Raw genomic sequence first — 21,544 nt, forward strand, 5'->3', positions numbered from 1 at the left:
TATATAAGGTACCCGCGTCGGCGCCATTTTCTCACTCGGCTGTGGACAGTGAAGAGGGAGGGTGGGAGTTAGGGCTGTGTAGTGTAGTGTAGTGTAGTGCTGCTGTTGTCCACTACTTCAAAGTCCATAGGGGCTGGCTGTGTTGTGCTGTGCTGCTGTTGTTAATAGGGGCTGTGTCCACTACTTCAAAGTCCATAGGGGCTGGCTGGACTGTGTTGTGCAGTCAGTTCTCCATAGGGCCTGTGTCCACTCCAAAGTCCTGTGCAGTGTCCCAGTCCTAAAGGGGTGCTGTAGTGTTGTCCAGGGGGTGCTCTGTCCATCAGGGGTGCTCCCCCCAAGTGCTAAAAAAATAATATATTTTCTGTGTTTGTGAATTGTGTGCGCAGTAGCCGCATGTGCATCAACAAAGTAGTGCCAAGCGTGCGCCTGTGTCATAAGTAAAGGGCCGGCTGGCTTGACCGTTAAGGGTGCTGTAACCCCCGAAAGTACACTCCAGTCCAAACCAAAAAAAAAAATATTTTCTGTGTTTGTGAATTGTGTGCGCAGTAGCCGCACGTGCATCAACAAAGTAGTGCCAAGCGTGCGTCTGTGTCATAAGTAAAGGGCCGGCTGGCTTGACCGTTAAGGGTGCTGTAACCCCCAAAGTACACTCCAGTCCAAACCAAAAAAAAAATTATTTTCTGTGTTTGTGAATTGTGTGCACAGTAGCCGCACGTGCATCAACAAAGTAGTGCCAAGCGTGCGCCTGTGTCATAAGTAAAGGGCCGGCTGGCTTGACCGTTAAGGGTGCTGTAACCCCCGAAAGTACACTCCAGTCCAAACCAAAAAAAAAATTATTTTCTGTGTTTGTGAATTGTGTGCGCAGTAGCCGCACGTGCATCAACAAAGTAGTGCCAAGCGTGCGCCTGTGTCATAAGTAAAGGGCCGGCTGGCTTGACCGTTAAAGGGTGCTGTAACCCCCGAAAGTACACTCCAGTCCAAACCAAAAAAAAAATAATTTTCTGTGTTTAGCCGCACGTATATATCAAATCGATATAACATAAATGGAGGACCAAACTTTCTCCGATAAAAATAAAATAGAGAAAGATCAAGAACCACTTCCTCCTAGTGCTGAAGCTGCTGCCACTAGTCATGACATAGACGATAACATGCCATCAACGTCGTCTGCCAAGGCCGATGCCCAATGTCATAGTAGAGGGCACATACAATCCCAAATGGCAAAGTTCAGGAAAATGACCTTGAAAAAGACATTTAAATCAGCTGAAGAGAAACGTAAACTTGCCAATATGCCATTTACGACACGGAGTGGCAAGGAACGGCTAAGGTCGATCCCTAGTATGTTCATGACTAGTGGTTCAGCTTCACATGACGATGGAAGCCCTCCTCCCACTAAAAAAATCAAAAGAGTTAAGCTGGCAAAAGCACAGCGAAGAACTGTGCTTTCTAAGAAGATATCACAAATCCCCAAGGAGAGTCCAAGTGTGGTGGTGGTTGCGATGCCTGACCTTCCCAGCACTGGACGGGAAGAGGTGGCTCTTTCCACCATTTGCACGCCCCCTGCAAGTGCTGAAAGGAGCACCCACAGTCCACTTGCTGATATGCAAATTGAAGATGTCACTGTTGAAGTACAACAGGATGAGGATACTGGTGTAGCTGGCGCTGAGGAGGAAGTTGGCGAGGAGGATTCTGATGGTGATGTGGTTTGTTTAAATCAGGCTCCGGGGGAGACAGTTGTTGTCCGTGGGATGAAAAAGCCCATCACGGTCATGCCTGGGCAGAAGACCAAACATTCCACCTCTTTGGTCTGGCAATATTTCTATCCAAATCCGGACAACAACTGTCTTGCCATATGTACCATATGTAAAGGTGAAATAAGTAGGGGTAGGGACGTCAACCACCTAGGAACATCCTCCCTTATACGGCACCTGCAGCGCGTTCATAAAAAGTTACTGTCAAGTTCAGAAACTTTGGCTAAGACCGTAAGCAGTCCAGGGACACCTAAATCCCGTTGTCCTGTTGTATCCAAGCGCCTGCAAACCACACCGTCAACTCCCTCCTCGTCAATTTCCTCCTTAGTCAGGATCGGAAGTAGTCCTGCAGGCCATGTCACTGGCATGACTGACTCTCCTATCCGGGATTCCTCCGGAGGATCCTGCATTGCTACGCCTACTGCTGCCACTGCTGCTGTTGCTGCTGCTGGGAGTCGTTCATCATCCCAGAGAGGAAGTAGGAACACCACTACTTTTACTAAACAATTGACCCTCCAACAGTCCTTAGCGAGGAGGATGAAGTACGACAGCAGTCATCCTGAAGCAAAACGTATAACTGAGGCCTTGACTGCTATGTTGGTGTTAGACGTGCGTCCGGTATCCGCCATTAGTGCAGTGGGATTTAGACAATTGATGGAGGTAGTGTGTCCCTGGTTCCAAATCCCGTCTAGATTCCACTTCACTAGGCAGGCGATACCGAGACTGTACAGAAACGTCAGAAAAAGTGTCCTCAGTGTCCTGAAAAATGCCATTGTACACAATGTCCACTTAACCACGGACATGTGGACAAGTGGAACAAGGCAGACTAAGGACTATATGACTGTGACAGCCCACTGGGTAGATGTATCACCTTACGCAGCAACAGCAGCAGCGTCACCAGTAGCAGCATCTCAGAAACGCCAGCTCGTTCCAAGGCAGGCTACGCTGTGTATCACCGGTTTCAGTAAGAGGCACACCGCCGACAACCTCTTAGAGAAACTGAGGGAAATCATCGCCCAGTGGCTTACCCCACTTAGACTCTCCTGGGGATTTGTGATATCTGACAACGCCACCAATATTGTGCGGGCATTACATCTGGGCAAATTCCAGCACGTCCCATGTTTTGCTCACACAATAAACTTGGTGGTGCAGAATTTTCTGAAAAGTGACGGGCGTGCAGGAGACGCTTTGGGTGGCCCGAAAAATTTCTGGCCACTTTCGCCATTCAGCGACTGCGTGCCGAAGACTGGAGCGCAAGCAAACACTCTTGAACCTGCCCCGCCATCACCTGAAGCAAGAGGTTGTGACGTGGTGGAACTCAACCCTCTATATGCTTCAGAGGATGGAGGAGCAGCAAAAGGCCATACAAGCCTATACATCCACCTATGACATAGGCAAAGGAGGGGGTATGCACCTGACTCAAGCGCAGTGGAGAAAGATTTCAGTGTTGTGCAAGGTTCTCCAGCCCTTCGAACTTGCCACACGTGAAGTCAGTTCAGACACTGCCAGCTTGAGTCAGGTCATTCCCCTCATCAGGCTTTTGCAGAAGCAGCTGGAGAAAGTGAAGGAGGAGCTAAGACGGAGCGATTCCGCTCGGCATGTGGGACTTGTGGATGAAGCCCTTCATTCGCTTTGCCAGGATTCCAGGGTGGTCAATCTGTTGAAATCAGACCACTACATTTTGGCCACCGTGCTCGATCCTAGGTTTAAAGCCTATGTGGTGTCTCTCTTTCCGGCCGACACAAGCCTGCAGAGGTGCAAAGACCTGCTGGTGAACACACTGTCAGCTGAAGCGGAACGTGACACGTCAACGGCTCCTTCTTCATTTTCTCCCGCAACTGGGGCTGCCAGGAAAAAACTTAGGTATCCTAAGCAACCCGCTGGCGGTGATGCAGGGCAGGCAGGACCAAGTTTGGACATCTGGTCCGGACTGAAGGACCTGGCAACAATTTCTGACATGTCTACTGTCACTGCATATGATACGGTCACCATAGACAGAATGGTGGAGGATTACATCGGTGACAGCATCCAAGTAGGCATGTCAGACAGTCCATACCTGTACTGGCAGGAAAAAGAGGCAATTTGGAGGCCCCTGTACAAACTGGCTCTATTTTACCTGAGTTGCCCCCCCTCCAGTGTGTACTCCGAAAGAGTGTTTAGTGCAGCCGGGAACTTTGTCAGCGAAAGGCGTAGGAGGTTGCTTCCACAGAATGTGGAGAAGATGATGTTCATCAAAATGAATTATCAGCTCTTCCAGGGAGACCAGCCTCCAGAAGGTACAGAGGGACCTGTGGTGGTGGATTCAAGTGGGGACGAGTTAATACTTTGTGAGGATGAGGATGTACACACTGAAGAGGGTGAGGAATCAGTGGATGAGGAGGATGAGGATGACATCTTGCCTCCGTAGAGCCAGTTTGTGCAGGGACACATTAATTGCCAGCTTGTTTTGTGGGGGCCCAAACGAACCAATCATTTCAGCCACAGTTGTGTGGCAGACCCTGGCGCTGAAATGATTGATTTGTTAAAGTGTGCATGTCCTGTTTATACAGCATAAGGGTGGGTGGGAGGGCCCAAGGACAATTCCATCTTGCACTTCTTTTTTTTCTTTGCATTATGTACAGTTTGGGGCCTAGTTTTTCTAACTGCCATCCTGTCTGCCACTGCAGTATCACTCCTAGATGGGTCACGTGTTTGTGCCGCCCACTCGTGTCGCTTAGCATAGTCATCCAGCTACCTCGGTGCAACCTTTTGGACATAAAAACACTATTGTGAGGTGTGAGGTGTTCAGAATAGACTGGAAATGAGTGGAAATTAAGGTTAGAGGTTAATAATAGCATAGGAGCAGAAAAACCTACAAATTCTGTGATTTTAGCTGTTTTTATGCTTTTTTAAAAAAAAATACAGATCCAAAACACAAAACCCAGAACCCAAAACACGGAAGGGTGGTTTTGGCAAAACCAATCCAGATCCAAAACACGAAGAAAGATCCAGATCCAAAACCAAAACACGAAAAGTGGCCGGTGCACACCCCTACTGCAAACACATCAGATGTCAGATATTGTTATCTGACAAACGGGAACGCGCATTGTTCATCGTTGCACACGTCAGATTTTCCTTCAGATATGAATGATTTTTAAAATCGTTATCGTTCAGATCTGAAGAAAAATCTGACCGTGTGTATGCATCATAAGCTGGGTACACACATAAAGATTTTCTGTCCAACCATCCAACTAGTTGATTGGTTGGAATTAAAATCTGGTAAGGTATGAAAGCAAATGACAATCAGCAATTTGCTCCCAAACGCCGGAAAATGGACAAAAACTGTTGGTTGAACAAATTTATTAGATCAAACATTTAACAAACTTGTCTGAACGTTCATTTTCATCTGTTTTCTGGCATTTAGTAGCAAATTGTTGATCATCAGTTACTCCCATACGTTACCAGATTTTCATTCCAACCAATTAACTAGTTGGATGGTTGGACAGAAAATCTTTACGTGTGTATGCAGCTTTACACAATGGAGATTGTGAAGAGGGGCTTACTAGCATGAGGCCTTTAAGAAGGCAAATTAAATAAGACAGAGCAAGGTTGTATAAAAGTACATAATAAAAAAAATACGTATGTAAAATACGCGTAAGGCACTAAGTGAAAAGGACCCCAAAACAGCTGTATACAATTCCTTAAAATCACATTACAGTTGAGCTATCAAACTGTACTGTACTGGCAATGCTTTGGGAACAAGTACAGTTTGGTGTGGCAAATTATTTTATTAAAACAAATATGCGATTTTATTATATTGTTTATTTTAGCTTCTTATGTATTTATTTAAAAAAATGCAACAAACAAATGTACATCTTTTTTTTTTTTTTAATTATTGTTAAAAGCATAACTTCCTATTAATATATTTTGTAAGCAGTTATTTGGTCATAAAGACATGGAACTTTGCAGCATATGCTTTTACTCTCCAGGAAATGGGACATAGGGCCTGATTCATAGCCGGACGCAATTAGTGCTCGCTCGTCCAGAAAATAGGGGTGGCTATTCAAATGAAGCGTTCGCTCTTTGCGGTCTGTTCACGCCTCTAGGTCTGAACGAGCGAACAAAACTTGCGGGCATTTTTTGGAAAAATACGCCCCCTGGCCGCTCGCATCCTACGTCATGTCCGCTATTTATTAGATTAATCGAGTACATCGACCAGCGTATGAACTGCTCGCTATTCTTGTGGTTGGTTTTTGCTACCACAATTTTGCGAGCAGTTCTGACTATAAAATAACCCAGTGACGTGGTAAATGACGCTGCTGTTTTAATTATGCACACCCATAAAACGCCCGTTTTGACCTTTAAGCACACCTGCGTTCGGATCTCCACTCCCCGTTTTCAAGCACCTTCCCCTGTTACCACCCACATACGCCTCTTTCTGTCACTCAAATTTTCAGACATTCGCTATTTTGCGAGCACATGAATTTCAACCGCACTGACTGGTTCGCGCATGCGTATAACGATCCGTACGCATGCGCAGTTGGGCAAACATCACTCGGAGCGAACGAGCGGCTCTGAATCAGGCCCATAGCCCCGAGTTTGGTATCCTCTGTTATTACATTGCAGGTTTTAAGGATATACATAATTGAGTACAGATTGTTAAATCAAATTGACTGAGGAACTAATTAAATCACCTGTGCTCAAGCATGGATATTCTTAAACACGGATTGTAATGGCAAGGTTTGGGAACCTCTGACATAGCTTATGCCAGTGTTTCCCATATCCAAACCTCGGGGACCCCTAACAGTGCATGTTGTACAGATCTCGGTATCACAAGTGAGGTAATTAACACCACCTGTGTATCTTTTCAAATGTGTCAGCCAGTAATAAATACACCTGAGAGATCTAGAAAACATGCACTTGTGAAGGCGGTGTAGACCTTGTTACATTATGTAGACAGCCTTTGATTTATCTATATATTTACTGGTCTGCAGATTTTCTGAACTCTTAAAAACCATCAAATAATTTTATATGTTGTTTTAATCTAAATAGAATTGAACAGTCTTTTTTCCCGAGAAAGTCTTTCATCATTGAGGTTTAAATAAATAAACAATGGAAAAACACATGTTCATATTTGTTCTTACTAGCTTGCAAGGCTCAACAAGAACAGTTTAGATTTTGCATATGTTTTTATAGTAGGCAATCATAAATTGGATATAAATAGGGATATGTAACGCTTTTTATTAAAATTAGGATGATTTATAAGGAGGTTTTTGAAATTCTATGCATCACAAAGGAAGCAAAATAATACATACATACATTATACATACAACCAGAGCCGTAACTACACTTTTTGGTGGTCTGTTCCAGAGAGAGCATTGGCGTCCCCCCCTCCCCATTTTTTAAAAAAGGGCCATGGCCTCATGGGGAAGGGCCAGGGAAGAGATAGTGGAGGCCAGGAGATGCAGGGGATAAAAGAAGAGCAAGCTACAAGTGAAAATGATAATAAACAGGGAAATTGATGGGCCCAAACAGCGCCCCCTGCCCTGTGCCATGGCACTGGTCGCACTACCCTAGTTACGGCCCTGCATACAACAAGCACGACATGCTGCAACTCAAAACACTGACACAGGGTGAGAAGTCACAGAGGGCAACAGTGAGCAACTCTAGCAGATATCATTCAGTGCAAGAACTGGTGACCTGATGGTATTTGGGAGCCCGTTTGTCTAAAGCAGTGATTCTCAAACTTGGTCCTCAGGACCCCACACAGGTCGTGTTTTGCAGGTCACCTAGCAGGTGCACAGATGTATTCATTACTCACTGACGCATTTTAAAAGATCCACAGGTGGAGCTAATTATTTCACTTGTGATTCTGTGAGGAGACTTAAGGCACACATCCACTAGAAGACCTCAAAACGACTGCACGATTACAACATTGTAATCGTGCAGTCGTTTGTCAGTCTGTGCTGTCCCTACACTGAACGAGCAGTCATTCAGTGTGGGCACATCAATCATCCCCTAACATGCTCAACCTGACGTTGTAGTCAGATTGTACAGCTTGTTTGGCAGATGATAGATGTCTAAAACGACCAGTGGGAACGCGCATCGCTGGTCGTTTTAAACATTTTAGTGAACGATTTGCAAACGATTATTGAACGATAATGATATTGTTATCGTTCAATTTAATCGTCTAGTGCAGGAACAGGGAACCTCCTGTCCGGGGGCCGTATAAGGCCCTCTGGATCATTTGGTCTGGCCCTCTTAGCTTTTTTCTGCTAATCTCATCTGGCTAGCAGGGTGCTTAGAATGGCACCCTGCAGCCAGAATCTATTCAGCAGTGCCGCCCGTAGCGTCTTTAGGATGCTTCAGATTATGCCACCGCTGCACTTACAGCTACTCAGAGCATCCCCAGGATACTCCGGGCATTGCTGTAATCACTGGCAATTGTTGCCCTATCCCCATGTGACGTCACATGGAGGGGGCGTGGCCTGCACCAGGCCAGCAAATAATGTTTTATATATCATAATGGCCCTCGACAAAAAAAAGGTTCCCCACCCCTGGTCTTGTGGATGTGTGCCTTTAGAAAACATGTCATGTTTGGGGTCCTGAGAACTGAGGGCCTGATTCAGCTTTGGGAATAGAGTGAGATTTAACACTTAACTGATCATTTTGGTAAATCTGCCCCACTGTGGATAGGGCAGATTTATAATGTGCAGAGATTTAAATTTGGGAGGGAGATGCCCAAACTGACATCTAAATTGTAGAGTAATAATAAAGCTGTGCAGTATTTGTGGGCTACATGCAAAAGCAGCCAGTATTTACACTACATGCAATATGGTTTGTCCAGGTACATAGTTAAGTGCTAATTCTCACTCTATTCCCAAAGCTGAATCAGGCCCTGAGTTTGAGAACCTGTGCTCTAAAGCAATGGGAAAGTCGGTCCAACCACACCACACAGAGCAAAGCTATGAGGGTGCACAAATAGGGCACATCAACCAATGATGCCCAAGCAGCAAAATGTGAGGGCCCGATGGCACCATCCAAGCCAGATTATTGCCATATTTTCAGTTCCCCTACTGAGTGGCGTACTTTGTCACATACTGTATGAACCAAATTTGAGGTGGAATTTTAGAAGGATTTTATAGTAGTAGCACTGCTACAACAGTTGCTGTACTATGGAATAGTACATACATACTTATCGCTTGTGATTTTTTTAGTACTAATCCTGCATTGTAATTTTCTTTTGTTTTGTAGCGAGTATTTTCAAGGAAGTGAGTCCAGTGAAATGATAAAAAGTGAAAATAAAAAGTTAAATCACGGCTATAACAAAACATAAGTCATATTTGGGTAACAAATGTATTATTGACCAAATATTGTAAGAGAAACTTGTATTCATGTGTACTCGGATGTATCCGGCATGGTTCATAGGTCTCACATGATTTCGCATTGTGCAAATGCATTATATATATACACACACACACACACATTTTTTTTACACTGTATACATACAACTTTTTAATTTTAACTTGTTTTTAACCACCACAAAGGAGTAGCGCTCTAAGGGCCTGATTCAGCAGCGGAACCATTGCCGATATTTACGCAGATAAAGCGGTTATTTCCTATTGCACATATGTGCAATTCGCACTGTGCACATCATGATTGATTTGCAATTATTTACGCACAAAGGATCCATTCGCAAAGTGTGTGTCATTTGGTCAGCATTTGGGGGGAGGCAACGTGAGAGTGGTTAGGTAAACGTAGGCATGTCTGACCGTTTAAACACCGGTTCATGGGCGTGCATAAATTAGCCATTGCATTCGAAGCATGAGAGCTTGCTGCGTGTGAGGATACTCCAATATTTGCAGCTGGTCAGACTTGCCGCATATGATGCGTGACTGCTTGTTGTTCGTCAATGGTACCGATGTTTGCGCAGGAGTGCGACACTGGGCAGATATGAGAAGGCAGCAGTGGGCGTCTTAATGCCGGCTGTGCTTTGGCAGGCATTAGCATATTTTCACAACTTTGTTCTGTGCAAAATCGCAGCTGCGATCGCATTAGTTTCCTCTGCTGAATCAGGCCCTAAGATCAAAAGCGATAAGTACCTTATTTTTTTTTATTTTTTTATTACCCATAATGTTATTTGTATCGCTATTCACAGCATTATTGCAACCATTTGTGAATATGCTAAATTACAATATTTTCATTAAACATATTATTCTGTATGAATAAGCAGTCTATCTTTAACATAATGAGTCCCAGAGGCCAATAAAGAAAACCTGTCACCACGTTCCATACTGAAAGCACTGGGCTTCTGTAACTCACAATTCTCCTTGGTGTGTGGTCTGAAGCAGGGGCAGGCACCCTCTGGCCAACCAGCTGCTGTGGAACTACAAATCCCAGCATACCCTGCCACATTAGCAGCATGTCCTAACAACAAAACTGAGGCATGACATGCTGGCATATGTAGTTTCACAGCAGCTGGAGTGCCACTCGTTGCCTGCCCATGTTCTACAGCACGAGTCGCTCATAAACAAGTAATGATTGTTTCATACTATGTAACCCAGGGTTATGAGTTACAGAAATTTACTGAATTAATAAGAATGTATATTTCATATATTTACACTTGAGGGAATTGAACTATTTCAAGTTGGTAAAAGTATGTTGCATATATTAGTAACCATGTATGTTTTGCTAAAAATATGTAAACTATATATATGATTTAAGTCATGTATAATAGGTATATGTGATTCATGTATTTATATATGGGTTGATGTGTGTTTTCTTCTGTGGTGCGGATGTGCTCCAGCGTGTGGGATGTACATGTACTGTGGAGGATGGGGTGGAGTGATACCACTGGGAGTAAGTTGGTTCCTGTCAGAGAAAGAGGGACCGGTTTTCAGGAGATAAGGTGCGTACACACTGGGCGATAAAGTGGACGACTGAACGATAACGATATCGTTAAGTAGTCCACTTTATCATCCATTTTTAACCCCAAAAAGATGAACGATGACGACGACGCGCGTTCCCGCGGGTCGTTCGTCATCATCATTCATCGGGCTGACATGCAGCCAACCTGACGATCTCGTCAGGTTGCTGCATGTCAGGGAATGGGGGAGAGAGCCCGGCGCTGAACGATATCGTTAATGATATCGTTCAGCGGCTGTGTTCAATGTCATGAACGACATTGAGCACAGCCTGCCGAGGACACACTACACGATATCGCTCAGGGAGCATATCGTCTAGTATGTACCCACCAATAGAAAACAGCTCTCAGCACAACTGACAGTCTGCAGATCTCTCCCTCCAGTGTCACCCCGTGTCCCGAGCAGTTTCGGACGCAGGGGGGTTGAGTCAGAGAGGGAGCAGGGAAGCTGATGGGAGAAGTGGTACTCACCCTGCCCTGCCCAGAGAGGCGATTGCAGTGGCCAGCGGCTGTGTGGTAGCGGAGGTGGGAACTGTGACAAGAGGTGCCCTGCTGACATTGAAGGTGGAGTTGCAGCACATCTTCACTGCTAAGAGACAGCATTCCAGGACAGGGGGCGCGCCTGCAGTTTAGGAGGCGAGCAGGCAGCAGTTGAGGTCAGCAGCAGCTGAGATGAGTCAGTCAGCTGAGGGGGCTCAGGCTGTAATAGGAGACAATGCAGCACCTAAGGGGCCGGACTATTCAGCCGCCCGGGAGGAGACAGCTGCATTTAGCAAAATTCAAGGGTCTGTCAGCTGAGCAGAACCCGGATAGCAGAAGCCCCCGCTACTATAGGAGGTGGTGAGCACCCACATAGTACCAACAGCAGACATATTAGATACATCATTCACCTACTGTATATATTCTCACTATAGCCGGCAGGTAGATAGAACAGGCAGTGAGTGATAGGAGAACACAATATTACACTCAGCACTTCCAAGAAATCTTCAGCTTGAGAGGAGAGCTGGGGGAGCATATTAGAAGTATTAATTGTGCCAGAGGATTACATATATTGAAATATGCAAAAAAAAATGTTAATTGCTCAGATCAGCTTAATTGCATAACACAGGTGCTTGTAAAGGGAGGGGTTTACTCTGAACACAGAAAAAAAGATTTGCCCCCCAGCACACTGCAGCAAAAACAATACTTAAATCCTACATGATAAGAGATTTAGAGGTATTAGTTACACACATTTGCAAATATATGAATAAGCGCCAGGCCAATCGTCAAGGCTCCTCTATACTGGCGTCCCTAACATTAAGAGGCTCATGTCCGAGAAGCAATTCACCCCAAATAAATTCCAGCCAAGGGCCATCCCCAGGGCATCACACGAAAAAGGGAAAAAGGTGATAGTGAAGTATAAAGAAAAGATGTGTAAAGATAAATCAATAAGTTAATGAAATGATAAAGAATTAAAATGACATAAATAATGTACAAACAAATAGAGAAGTGATAAAAGGATTCTATGTGAATTAAGTGGTGATGCCATGAGAAAGGCCCAGTCAGAACCCCCCCAGGGGCCCCACTCCCAAACGCTCACCCCAGAATAATTATTGCTACATAATGGTAGCACCTGCTCTGGGTCATTTAATTACAATTGATGTACTGCATGATAACAGTACATATATAAGCTGAGAGCTAACTTACCTTGGAGGTACCTCAAAAAACCTCCACATGGCACTATAAGCATCAACACCTCCTCCTAATGCTGACTACCTTCATGCCTCTCCAAACTGGCAAAAAAAATTGGTAGTTGCTCAGGAGGATATATTGAAATATATCCTCCCCTCACTCAGGTATCATCTATATAGCAACTTTATGTGAGGTAATTCAGTGACAGGCCTTCAGGTATTCTGTCATTGGGAAAACTGCTAATTCCAGGCGTTAAAGCAATTCAACTTTAAACTTTGCAGCAGCTCCAACTAGAAATAAAAGTGTTGCCAATTACAGGATATACTTTTGTTGGGATAAAATAAGTATATTACTACAGTAGCAGATAGAGTATAGAGGGGTATACAATCGTGAAATCGGCTGCCTTAATACCGGCAGCCGGCTTCCTGACTGTCATATCCTGGCGAGGGTGAAATGCCGGGTGTCTATATCTAGACGCCTGTCATTTCCCCGACGCCGGGAGACCGGTGCCCCGATCGAAGGGATGCCGGGCGCCGCGGACAGCCGCGGGGGGGGTGTGGAGGGTTAGGTTTAGGGCACCCTGGGGGGACTTAGGGTAAGGCACCCCCCCGGGAGGGTTAGGCTAGGGGGAGGGAGGGTTAGGCACCCCCAGGGGGAAGGGGGGAGGGTTAGGCACCCCCGGGGAGGACTTCGGTTTAGGGAGCGGGGAAGGGGGGGTTGGTTAGGCACCCCTAAGGAGGGTTAGGGTTAAGTTAATTTATACTTACCTTGGGGATGATCGGGATTTCCAGCGCTGTCGGGTTTCCGCTGCCGGGCTCTGCTGCTCTGTCGGGCTGCCGCTGCCGGGAATCGTACTGCCGGCCATGCGGCAGCCGGGATTCCATACCGATTCCAGTATAGAGGATGTCAGAGCCAGGTCAGCACATAAGTTTATTCTATGGCTACTTCCTCTGCTGCCTTTATGATACGTCATTATTACTCTGATCCAACTACTTTGCTGTAAGACCATTCACACAAGTGGAAATGGATAACTGTATATGACTGATATTTCCGGGGGTGTCGGATTCGCTGTGACATTCTATATTCCTGCATAGTTTCTATTTACAGATCAATATACTGTATCTTTATATAGATTATTCTGATGTGGTATAAATGTATTGTTCAGTTAAAATGTATGAATATATAAACATGTATAACTGTGTATTTCAAAGTTAAGGTATATAGCAAGCTAAGAGGGACAGGATTTGAACAGGACTACTATTATAATTTATTTACTGGGTTATCTATCCCATATTACTTAATTCCTATTCACATTTGGGTTTTCCCAAGTAGGCCCAGACTGACTACTAATACTTGGGTGGAGGCACTGCTAAAAGGATGTACACCACTTAGAGGAATGTTAAGGGTGGGTACATTAGATAACAAGGGCAGTAGTAACCTGGTGACCCTAGAGAGGGTAAAAGGGGGGTTATAACAACAAGCTTTATTTTGCAAATAACTGCCACTGTCAATGCAACGGGGTAAATTTACTAACGTGAGAGTTTTTAGAAGTGGAGATGTTGCACATAGCAACCAATCAGATTCTAGCTATTAACTTCTAGAAGGTGCTAAATGTTAAGTAGAATCTGATTGGTTGCATCTCCACTTCTAAAAACTCTCACTTTAGTAAATATACCCCTCTGACTGATTTACTGTACACTAGTGGTTCCTGATTCACACCATCAATTCATACTCTGCAATAGCACACATCTTCCATCTATCTAACAAAGTCATATTTTATGGATTTTTCAGTGTGAGAAAATATAGACCATTTAACTGGCCTCATAAATGGCATTAACACAACTGAGCAAAGTAAAAGCCCCCATACATCAGAGATTGTAAATTGCACGATTGCTGCAATCAATCGATTGTGTTTAAAAATCTTTCCCTTTTTCAATCGATTGCAGATTGCAGAATTGCCACAATTGATTGAGAAAGGGAAAGATTTTTATACACAATCAATTACAAATTGCACGATTGCTGCAATCAATCTCTGGTGTATGGGGCCTTTAGCGTCCACAGAGTTTTATGTAAATATACCTCCTATCTTGTCTGTCTGCTATAAAAAGAGTCTCTAGTATGGGATGCACTATACAGATCTTACCTCTGCTGAGCTTCTAACATTTTTAACGGGCTGGTCACAGTGAGTCCTCTGTCTGAGCCTGGCTGACTGGTCATCTCTGCTGCACCTGTACCTCCAGACATTATTGATTTCTGTCCCTATGACTGAATGGAACTTTTAATAATTTCATTCCATCCAGCAATTCAAACTTTTACAGAAGAGTCTATGTCGGTTCTACTACAGGATAGATAAGGGTTCTATAAACTAGGATTTGCCTTTATCCCAGTATATCCTTCATATTGTATAGATGTTTTTTCAAGGTGTCTTGTTCCCCACCTCTTCCTACATGTGCACGTACTACTCTCCCCACCACCCTGCACGGTGACATTGGGAGAGATGTATCAATCTTTGGAGAAAGCTACAGTGGAGTAATTGCCCGAAGCAACCAATCCACTTCTGTCATTTCAAAGACTGTGCTAGATAAATGACAGCAGAAGATTGGTTGCTCAGGGCAACTTCTGCGTTTTATCTCTCTTCAAGACTTGATACATCTCCCATAGTGAGATATTGTGTACGTCCATTCATTTTTTCCATTCATTTCGTGACCTGATGTTCGCTGTCAAAGGTGCCTCTACTGAGATATTTTTAATTACAGAGATAAAAGTTAAAACATAAAAGATGTTCCCTTTTAATTCACAATGGATTTCCTGTACTTATTATTTAATATAACCTCCACCGCTGGACAAATAACAATTTAGGCTGAATGTCACTCATGGAATTTGCTCTGAGACTAGGGCTGGTGTTTGCAAGACACAGGGGAAGATAGTATCAGGAAGGAGGTGAATAGGAGAAAACACAAGGACACATTCAGCAGGTTTTCAAGCACAAAATGTTTATTTTGTATTATACAATATTTATGCATTGGTGCCACTGACGGTGTCAGCATACAGGGGGGGAGGGCAGTTTATACAATCAGGCAAGAGCAACTTGGAAGATAGGATTCAGTGCAAGCAAAGGGAGAGAGAGTGCAGTATGTACTTCCCATGTTTGCTCATGAAGCACAGACATGAATCTAAAAACAAATTCAAGATGTTGAAGAGAACAGAAATCTCTTCCTATCTTAAAGTGCTCGCCCTGCAGAATGGTCAATATAAAATTCAATTCCAACAGAATTGATGAGTTACAGTCAGGGATTACCAACAAAATGGAGACATTTACAATGGTTGAAGACTCCATGAGATACATTTCACAGCTTGGCAGAATGAGGCCTCGACGCCTCCAGCAGGGGTTCCAAACGTCAGAAAAGAGAAGTGTTATCCTGCATAACGGCTGACTACCTGTCCCGGGATTTGAGATTGAGACCATTGAAATGGTCAAGAACTAACCAGAAGTTCGGAGCTACACCAACCAGTCGTGTGCTACCACCAGTATGCGGTCTACCAAGTTCAACCAGCAGAAGAGTACTGTACACAGGTTTTGCATGGTGAGTGGAACAGAAGTGGTTTCGGCAATGCAGTCCAGGCGGACAGTATCCCTGTTCTATCTGTAAACAGAATACGGAACTTGTTTTCTCAACTGCACCTACTGGGCAGATAATAGAAGCCAACAGACATGAGCTGCTATTATTTTGTAAATTCAGTACAACAACTCTAGAGGATCTGTCCAATGAAGTATTGCTGCTGCCAGACACGTTATGGACCCGAAACAAATGTCAAAAGCGAAAAAAACTAAAAAATACATTTAGACTATATAAAAACAAAAAAAAATATCCCAGAGATTTTTCTCTAATTCATTCGATTCTTCATTGTGACACATGGTATCCGCAGCGAGGCAGCAATCTAAACTGCCTACTGAAAGGGGAAATATGGTCAAAGGGGAGTGTGAAAGTGATTTACAGTAGCAACATAATAATTCTATTCATCTTCCTTCCCAGCAACAATCTCTATTTGCTCAGTAAACAGGAAAGGAGAGAACCGTGATTACCCCCATAATTATAACAAAGGGGATTTAAAAGCTTCAGCTTGTGTGTGCGCTAATACTGAGAAGGTGTGCCTGTGTAAAAAATAATAAAGTGCAAATTAATCATGGTACAAAGTACATCAGACATATTCTGAGGGTTTCCTTCTACAGACAATTCATTTGTGGTAATATTTGTGCAAGTCTCACCTAGACACTCCCATTAGAAGACACAACAGATCTCTGATTATAGGCAGCCACTCTATAAACGTGCTGTTATAGTGTACACACGCTTGCACACATAGTAAAAGCAACTTTTATTTTTGGTCCGAACCACTAGTCACAAGTATAGGAAGCGATAGCACCGCTGGGGAATGACGCACATTGTGTGATGCCAATCATTTTGAATACGTTTGTAGGATGCATTCTCTTCAAAATGGTTCAGCCCCAAAAAGTCGCTGTTTCAACTGTGTGTACGGAATGGATACACATAAGTGTTTATTTTGTATCTCAAGAGGTTCCCAGCTACTAATATAACCTTAATTTTATTCTCAGTTAATGTGAGTCACTAGGTGAGGAAAATGAGCAACCTTTAAAAACAAAGAACACACAATTTTTGTTCGTCTGTGCAATCCATTCCTACGATGAACAAAAAGTTACATAGAAGGGAAATCTGATGTGAAAACCGTAGTGCCTGACACAACTGGCCAAAATTCACCAAATATGCACCACTAGGGAGCTGAATAGAAAGCTGGCTTTGCTCAATACTGACGTAAACCGGTAAACACCTATTGGCCACCTCAAACTGGTAATCTGTATAAGTGATTTTTCATAAACCTCAAATCTGCCTCCAACATAACTAAAAAAAATTGAGTATATAACACAAGCTAAAAAAGAAAACCTAACAAAGTATATAAAAAAAAAAAAAAAAAGGGATTAGTTGCATCTTTCCAACAACTATGAAGCCTAATCTGTATATGGAAACATATTTTATTTTGTTCATGTCAGGATATTTATTGTATTGTAAATTAAAATAAAAAGCTAGATTGTATACAAGCTTTTTAAATGCAAAAGAAAAACTAAAAAAAAAAAACTAAAAAAAAATGAGCAACTTATTTTCTGGACTTGGGGAGAGGGCTCTTCTCTAGAAAACAAGAACACTCATATTTCACAGATGAACAAACAAAATTAAAATAAATTATATAATGTTATGCTGTATATGTAAAGTAACAAGATGACCTAAAAAAAAGCAAAAAAAACAAAAACAAAAAAAGGTAAAAAATAAAAACAGTGGAGCTAAAAATAGAAAGGTGCATGTTTTGTTCTTAGTGTCACACAGATTTTCCCAGGTAAACTGGGAATTAAATGTCTCAAGGCACTAAACCTCCATTTTTTTTAGTTCAAGTAACTTTACATTTTAGAATGTGTAAAATGATAAAACAGAGGAATGAAATACAAGCAGTAGGGATGATAACAAAACTAAGAGCAAGACTTTCACAGAGATTTTGGAATGCAGAGTACAGCTGCGTGCAGTTATGGGTGGCTCGGACTGGACTCTTGCAGCAAAACCATACTCCTTATCCATCTTACAGTGCTGAAGAGAAATGCTACTTATCATACAACTCTTACCCAGCACTGCTGGGATGTAAAATAAAAATCACACAAGGCGTGGACAGGCTTAAATGCTAAAAATATGGACTTTCAGACAGAGAAAGGCATCAAAGCTACGTTATCCTCATATTGGAACCAGACTGCTTCATAGTAGGGAGTTGCACGGACATGGGGAAGAGCTGCATGCTTGCAGAATGAGCAATCAGCTGATTTCCTGCCATTGCAGGCACTGTTGCTCCAGCCCACTGTGTGCCATACATTGGTGCTGGGAAAACTCCTGCAGACTGACAGAGGGGCATCATGTAAGGTGGTAGTATACCAGACTGTGTTGCTCCAGAAAGGCCTGCTGGGATAGAGGAGGACATCAGTCCGACGGGGGCAGAACAAGACAGAGGAGCGCTGTAGGTCTTTGTTGTATCAGATCCTTGACTTGCCTGGGGAGAAAAGTAAATATTTGACATTGGTATAGTTACACTTGTAGTAGGTACATATGGACACATTTAATAATCACATTTTTAGTGGCTAGCAACCAATTTACTACAGGATTTCAAAACTAAAGTATGCAGGCAAGGACAAGCTTAAAGTAAGGCAAAATACCAAATACCATACTGGCCAACCCATATGGCCTCCGCACTTCGTCTGACACAAGGTCTGGAACCACATCGCTGAGGAACCTAATGAGTGGAGCTCATTATTGGCCCGATTCTGAGTCGGATGCAAGGTCAAAAGAGGCTGCCTGCATCTAGTGATTTTAACATACCGCGCATGTGCCGCAACATGCATACGCACCTCGACGTAACCTCTGTATGTGGCCAGTTATCTGTCCGCAAAATTTCTGGGCTTCAAGTGGACGGCTACCTTGCACCCACAAGAGATCAGTTTCTTGGAAGTGTTAAGGGCGTGTAGTCAGACGTCAATGGTATTAAGAGTAGTGCTATGCCGTCAGGGTGCCTGTCTGACAGATCTTATACACCCCAGCTTGGCGTAGGTGCTGCCGATACTAACGATGGATGTTGCAACTACAAAACGAAAAAACAGTGGGCAGTGCAACTCTATCGCATTAACGGAACGTAGTAAATCTACACTTGCGGCTGTTTTGCGTCTAAGAATCAGTCCCTATGGGGCCCATTCCATGCAATGCCTGGCACCACATTGCAGAAGTGCCCACTGATTAATACAAACTGGAGACCATTAGGGTTAAGCAGAATGAGTAGGTGCTCTAATACCGGGATATTCGATTTGATGTGATTGATAAGTAGCCTTAAAAAAGGGACACTATTAAAAATGTTTTGTTTAATAAAACAATGGGACATTCATCTCTCAGATGTGTCTTTGCCACCATCAGATGCAGCCTATAACCAATATTTCATTTCATGCAACTGGTGCAAGTTAGTTAAAATAATAATAATATACACAAGTATACACCAGTGTCCAACGGTGTAATAAAAATATATGTTGGCAAGGAGAACAAAAACTAAGTTACTTTGAATCTTGAAGCAAAAGTTACTGACCGCACTCAGATCGCCACAGGTGGCTGCTGGCTTGTGCTCTAGGTCCAGCCGCTGTTGGTACTGCTTCAGCTGATTTAGCGATGGCTTGAATTGTACAGCTCCCACGGTTTTACTCGCCCACTCATCCACGAGCTTGTGAAGGTCGTCCGTAAACGTTCCCTTTTTGTTGTTGCTATTATTAGACTGGGCTTGGATTTGTGGCGCGGTCAGCGGTGCGATAGGAGATGGTTCAGGGCCTACTGCAAGGCTACTTGTTGAGGATCCTACATAAGTACAGACAAATCTCAGTCATTACAACTTTTTAACAGGACTAGCCTGTGAGTCACAAAGTTTCCATTAAGTTATCTATATTCTCATTCAGATATAGATGAAAACTGACCACAATCAGATAAGTGCTGCAACCCATGGCAATAACATTCTGTTGTTTTTCTAACATCTGGATTGTTGCTATAGGTTACAAAACTAACACACCAATTTTTATAAATGAACCCGATGTATCAACACAATTACCCAACTATACATTGTGTCTCAAAAGAGGATCAGACACCCTTTCTGACAAGCTGCCATTAAAGTGTAACCTGTCATCCATGCACAGTTAAAGCAGCCATTTTATGCAACCTATGAATTTTCTAGGAACCTATGACACCAAGAGTGAGTGTTTGAGTGACATTCATGAGGCCTAGTTTTCTATTTATGAGGTAATTATTCAGGCAAAATGAATGGTTGCCAGCATGTATGCAGATGCCAGGGCTAGGGGGTGTTGAGAGCTATTTACATTTGCCCAGTGAAATGGACACAGAGTAGAGTGAAGGTTTAGTTCTCTTTTAAGGGGAGGCGTTTGGGATGGGGTCGTTGTTGCCAAATGCAAATTTAACCACAAGTACGGGATTGTTACAACTAAAAAACTGCAGCATCTGAGAGGAATGTTTCATAGGCCAAGATAGCTGATCATTGTCTGGAGAAAGTTTTGTGCATATAAAATATTCAACATTTTGCACAAAACTCTACTGAAGCTGGAACGATTTTATAGATAAAAGCCATTTAGGAACAGGACCTTTTTCAAACATGGTGATAGGTGCATATTAATCATTGTCATTTTTTTTTTATAAGACCTGTCATCTACACATTTGGAGGCAGTTAACTTTATGGACTGGACCAATATTCAGAAGAATGCATTGCAGACTATTACTTTATCACTGAGGCATGTGGTACATTGCGCCTCATACCTCGGGGAGGTTTCTAGTGAGTTGATAAGTTGAATATTGGTTCAAACCATACATCAGCTGCCTCCAAGCCATGTGAATGATTGGTCCACTTTAGGGGTACTTTAGTTTCCCTGGAATTATTTATTTTTTGTAGCAAGTGTTCAAATAGTCTAAACTTCATTAGCAAGATCTACAAGGAGTCACCATTTTGCTTGAAGATAGATCATAGTTTCTAGACAGAGACATCAAGGTCACCTAAACAAGGAGAAGTGGTATAATACACTGCAAGAAATGGGATGGTAAATTAAGATAAGCCTCTAGGAAAATGGCTGCTCCCTCTGGTATTCAGTCAGAGAAAAAAAGAAAAAAGAAAAGAAAAAAAATTTTTTTTTCAATAACTTGTATTGTGATAAACTTGCTGACATAAATCTAAGTTTGACAAGTTAATGCCTGTGATTTAACCATTAGTAAGTTAATAGTTGTTTTAGGGAACAAATATAAAAGGCTTTTAACTTGCATTTTTTTTATACCAATGAAAATCCATTATGATTTAGAAGAAGTGCAAGTAGTATAAACTTCAGCTCAACCGGAATGAGAATAATTCAGAGGTTAAAAGAGATATACAAGAAACTGGTCACAAGACAAGACAGAGTACAAACACACTATGGGGGAGATTCAGTAAACCTTCAAAAGAGGAAAAGTGGCGGTGTTGCCCATAAGCAGCCAATCAGATCATATTATATTATGTTCTATATCAGTGTTTTCCAACCCCAGTTTTTAAGGGACCTTCAACAGTGCATGTTTTACAGATTCCTAGCTGGTGCACAGGTATATTCATT

The 21,544-nt window shown here is 43.0% G+C and overlaps 1 protein-coding gene across 5 annotated transcripts in view; it reads right to left on the bottom strand.

Annotated features, from left to right (window-relative positions):
- Positions 1-15,299: 15,299 nt before the first annotated feature.
- Positions 15,300-21,544, bottom strand: part of WNK2 (WNK lysine deficient protein kinase 2) — a 188,800-nt gene continuing 182,555 nt past the window's right edge. For all 5 annotated transcript variants that reach the window (XM_088472734.1, XM_088472733.1, XM_088472731.1 and 2 more), the window contains 2 exons: positions 19,501-19,763; positions 15,300-18,423 (listed from right to left, as the gene is read on the bottom strand). In XM_088472734.1, coding sequence (XP_088328860.1) covers positions 18,103-18,423; positions 19,501-19,763 — 584 coding nt within the window. In that variant the 3' untranslated portion in view covers positions 15,300-18,102. The remainder of the gene's footprint in view (positions 18,424-19,500; positions 19,764-21,544) is intronic.

Source organism: Taudactylus pleione, unplaced genomic scaffold, assembly GCF_031769625.1.
Source record: "Taudactylus pleione unplaced genomic scaffold, aTauple2 ptg000128l, whole genome shotgun sequence".
NCBI classification, from domain to species: domain Eukaryota; kingdom Metazoa; phylum Chordata; class Amphibia; order Anura; family Myobatrachidae; genus Taudactylus; species Taudactylus pleione.